The 3,725-nt window shown below is 40.5% G+C and overlaps 1 protein-coding gene across 1 annotated transcript in view; it reads left to right on the top strand.

Annotated features, from left to right (window-relative positions):
* Nucleotides 1–1,337: 1,337 nt before the first annotated feature.
* Nucleotides 1,338–3,725, top strand: part of LOC104492888 (5'-nucleotidase domain-containing protein 1-like) — a gene marked incomplete at its 5' end in the record, with an annotated part of 8,882 nt that continues 6,494 nt past the window's right edge. Inside the window, 2 exons of the mRNA XM_010135492.1 lie at nucleotides 1,338–1,429; nucleotides 3,088–3,159. Coding sequence (XP_010133794.1) covers nucleotides 1,338–1,429; nucleotides 3,088–3,159 — 164 coding nt within the window. The remainder of the gene's footprint in view (nucleotides 1,430–3,087; nucleotides 3,160–3,725) is intronic.

The raw sequence follows: 3,725 nt of genomic DNA, 5'->3' as shown, positions 1-3,725 counted from the left end.
TTGGCACCTTCTTTTCTGGCACGTTTTAACCTCTCCTGTAATATTTCATTGACTTGTCCCCTGTTGTTCACGTCAGGACTTTGCCACGGAGCTATCTTGGGTCATCGATGCTTAGTGCGGCCCCCTCTCCCGTTGTATTTGCCTCCATTCACCTGCAGTGCATTTTGCACTGCACAGGACTCCCCCACTAATTGCAGGGTACTTCAGAATTTGGTATAGAGGCAAATCTTTTTGAGGTGTCCCATGGTTCAGTGTGTGCTCTTAAGTCCCTGCTGGAAACTCTACAACTACGGGCTTAGCTTCATGTGCTTTGTGTTATGCCACACACAGTACATCTTACACAAGCACTTTATTCCTGATAAGAATTTTGTCTGATGAAGGTAAACAGTAGACAACTGATAACTAGAAGAGTTTTAAAAAGCCTAAAAGGCCCAAGAACAAAATAAAGAAAAAAACTTTACTAAACTTAGTTCACTCTTCATCCCCTCGCAGCACGGGGGGGACAGAGTGACCTGTGTCTGTTGCACACCTTCTTGTCTACTGGAAATAAAGGTGACATGAAAAGGCTGATAAGCATAGCAGGTGCAGTTACTTCCTACTCTTTCGGTGTTGGCCTTCACACTAGTTTTTCTCAGACATTATTCATACTCATTCCAAGAGCAGCTTTTGTAATTAAAGAAAAAGGTCAGGGAACAGCTGTAATGAAAGAACTGTGAGAAAAATGGAGCAATTACTATTTTGGGGTGGTCTTTCAGGACCCAGCAGCATCTAAGTAGATCTTCTTGTACAACTTTAGCAGCAGATTACATTAATAATTTGCTGACTGTTGTACCAGGATTCAACAGTGTTCTCTTCTGAACTTAGTAACAGTTTACTTAGTAGTTGCCTCTTTCCTTCAAAACACATTCCTTGGAATACCTATAAAAATGTTCCGTGGTTTGGAAGCTGCTTGTTTAGTCTTGCTAACCATGACATTTAAACTTAAAAAACAAACCAGGAAGATTGAGGAGGGGGAAGTACTGACTAGTCTTAAATAGTCTCGGTTTCCCATCAGTCTTGAAGCACAGGGCCAGGAAGATAGGATGCTCTAAACTTGGTCCGGCTGGAGGCAGTGCACCGGAACTGTTGTATGAGCATCTTGAGCTGGTTTCCTGCCACGACAGAAATACCCTCGGGCACTATTTCCCAGTAGTGGAGGCAGGGGGTCGAGGCCCCTAGCTCTCCCTGGTTTCATGTCGCATAGGAGGCACTAACACTTGCATCCTGCCACTTCCCAGGGAAGCAGTATCTTTGGTCTCACTTAATCCAAATGTAACATACATTTTTTCCATTTGCAGCTGATATATGATAGCTTTGCCCACTATCTGGTAACGGAGAAGGGTTATGACAAAGATTTGCTGACGCTAGCTGCAGACAACTTAGACTTCTGGTGAGTGTGTTGAGAATAACAGAAACTTTCTTCATAATTTGCTTTATGCTGTAATTTTACAAAGCTTGGAAAAACAGCTTTGCTTGTTAGGTGGTTGTTGTTATGGTTGTCAAGTCCAACCGATAAATCCAAAATTACAGTTTTAAATACGTGTTCGAACAAGTTTTTGACATGGGGTACTTCTGACATGGTGTTTTGATGAGCGAACTGAGCATCCAAGCTTGCTTTGTCTGTGCTTCTAGCTGTCTAGACACAAACCTTTTAGTCTGATTCTCTTATTTTGTGTATCTCCTTTGCCTTCCTCCTTCAATTCAACTGGTAAATCCAGTCACCATCAGGATTTGGTCATTTTTGTCTCAACAGATGTGGTTTTGTTTGTGTAAGGCAGAATAACATGACCAGCCTTCTGAGGAACCGAGGAAAGGTGACATGCCAGGAGAGAGTCCTTGGGTGGCACATGAGGCTCAAAGCTGTGATGCAGGAGACTGAAGTGCAAGTTCCTGCTCTGAGCTTAGTGGTCTCTAAGCAGGAACTTGAATGTGAATCTCTGATCTTCCAACTGTATTTAATAGGTTATTGTATAGGCTGTGGGGTTGGGAGCTTGAAGGCCAGATAACCACTAAATTTTTGGGAGAAACACAGGTTTGTTTTTTAAGTAATGCATGTGTTATTGTGCAACAGCTTTGATCAGATCTTTTTTTACAGTTCATTATTTGACTGGACAGTTTCCAATGAGATTGATTTCAGCTTTAATGAGACAAGCAATGTATCTGTATTTTTCATATTTTGAGATCTCTGGAGTCCTTTGCTAAGATCTAGACATCTCAGTCTCATCCCTTACTGAAGCTGGAGTTTCATTAACATGGACCTGCAAGCCCACAGAGCTGGTAGCTGTGTGTCAGTGCTACTCACCCAGGTGTCGTTTGGAAAAGACTGGAGTCTGCTTGCTGCCTTCATGAAATATCTTCTTTCCGTTGGGTACCTTACAGCAGCAGATGAAGGTGCCATTGCTTTCTCAGTCTCACTTATGCATTATTATTCTATCCACTGAACTCTGAATTAATTATTCAAACAACAGAAGAGAACATAGGCTCTATTATCTGGAAGGCACAGATTTATTAGGAGGATTAAGAACTCTTGGTGAATGTCTGTCCAACGCTGTCAACTCTTCACCTTGTTAGTGCTGGCTAGCATGGCAATGCTTCTGCTTCACGTGTTCCTTGGATACTCAGTTGCCTTATTTTGAAAGATACTCTACCCCTCTGTCCCTTAACAATCACTATTATCAGTCTAGTAATAATAAGCAGGGGAGTTGCTACCAAGAAAAAATGTTTCTTTAATAGAAGTGGCTTGAATATCAGATTTCTTAGCGATCCTTGTTGGAACCTTAATCCTCCAACCTTAGCTATATGAGTCACTGAACAATGGAACTGGATGTATTTAGAAGGAATTTGCTATGTAGGTGAAATCTGCTCCTCATCTTCGTAATATGTATTTGCATATATAGAGCGTTGTTTGAACATGGAAATATTGGAAGAGTTGTGACTTTGTTGGGTTTTGTGTAGCATCGTTGTATAACTTCTGTAACTGACACATGACAAGGATTCCTCTGAAAGCATTGATCACTTGTTTCTTCCTTCACGTAAAATTATTCCTAGTTGCAAAGGCTTGGTGTTGGACATTGAAGAAGGAAACTTCCTGAAACTTGCAGAAGATGGAACTGTTTTAAGGTAATCTGGACAGTAAGTTGATGCTGTTAAATAAACACCGAAATTTGATCCTCTTTCTGAAAGCTATCTGTGGGTTTCATTAGATACTGAAAATACTAATTTCAGCATGCATTCATTTATCAGATGTAAGAGTTTAAATATTCCTTGGTAATGAGGTTCTTTTAATGTTATTTGGGCAGTCTTTTCATAGTATTTCCATGAGGCTGCTGGTCAAGGATTGTCTCATTTATAATACACGTCTCAGACTCTGAGGGCATACTGATCTTGAAAGTAAATTAATTTTATTTTAGTGTCCAGTTCTGCTAAGATCCAGGGTAAAGTTTTTCTTTGATTGTGAGTAACCTGACTCAGGGTCAGTGCTAAAGACTCATGCCAACGATGGGAGCACTGTTATCTTTGTACTATACACATTCAAAATTCTTCAGGATTACAACATGTCATTTACATAGCCTGAGGTAAATGAAACACAGAATCTGACACATTTGCTTTCAAAATTCTGGGTTTTTTTCTCTTAAAAGCTATGTTTTACCTTCAGTCATCATTTTAGCACATCCTTAGTTCCTCTT

The sequence above is a fragment of the Buceros rhinoceros genome, unplaced genomic scaffold (genome assembly GCF_000710305.1).
Source record: "Buceros rhinoceros silvestris isolate BGI_N320 unplaced genomic scaffold, ASM71030v1 scaffold13224, whole genome shotgun sequence".
In the NCBI taxonomy this organism is placed as follows: Eukaryota; Metazoa; Chordata; class Aves; order Bucerotiformes; family Bucerotidae; genus Buceros; species Buceros rhinoceros.
This window is presented reverse-complemented; position numbering and strand designations above follow the sequence as displayed.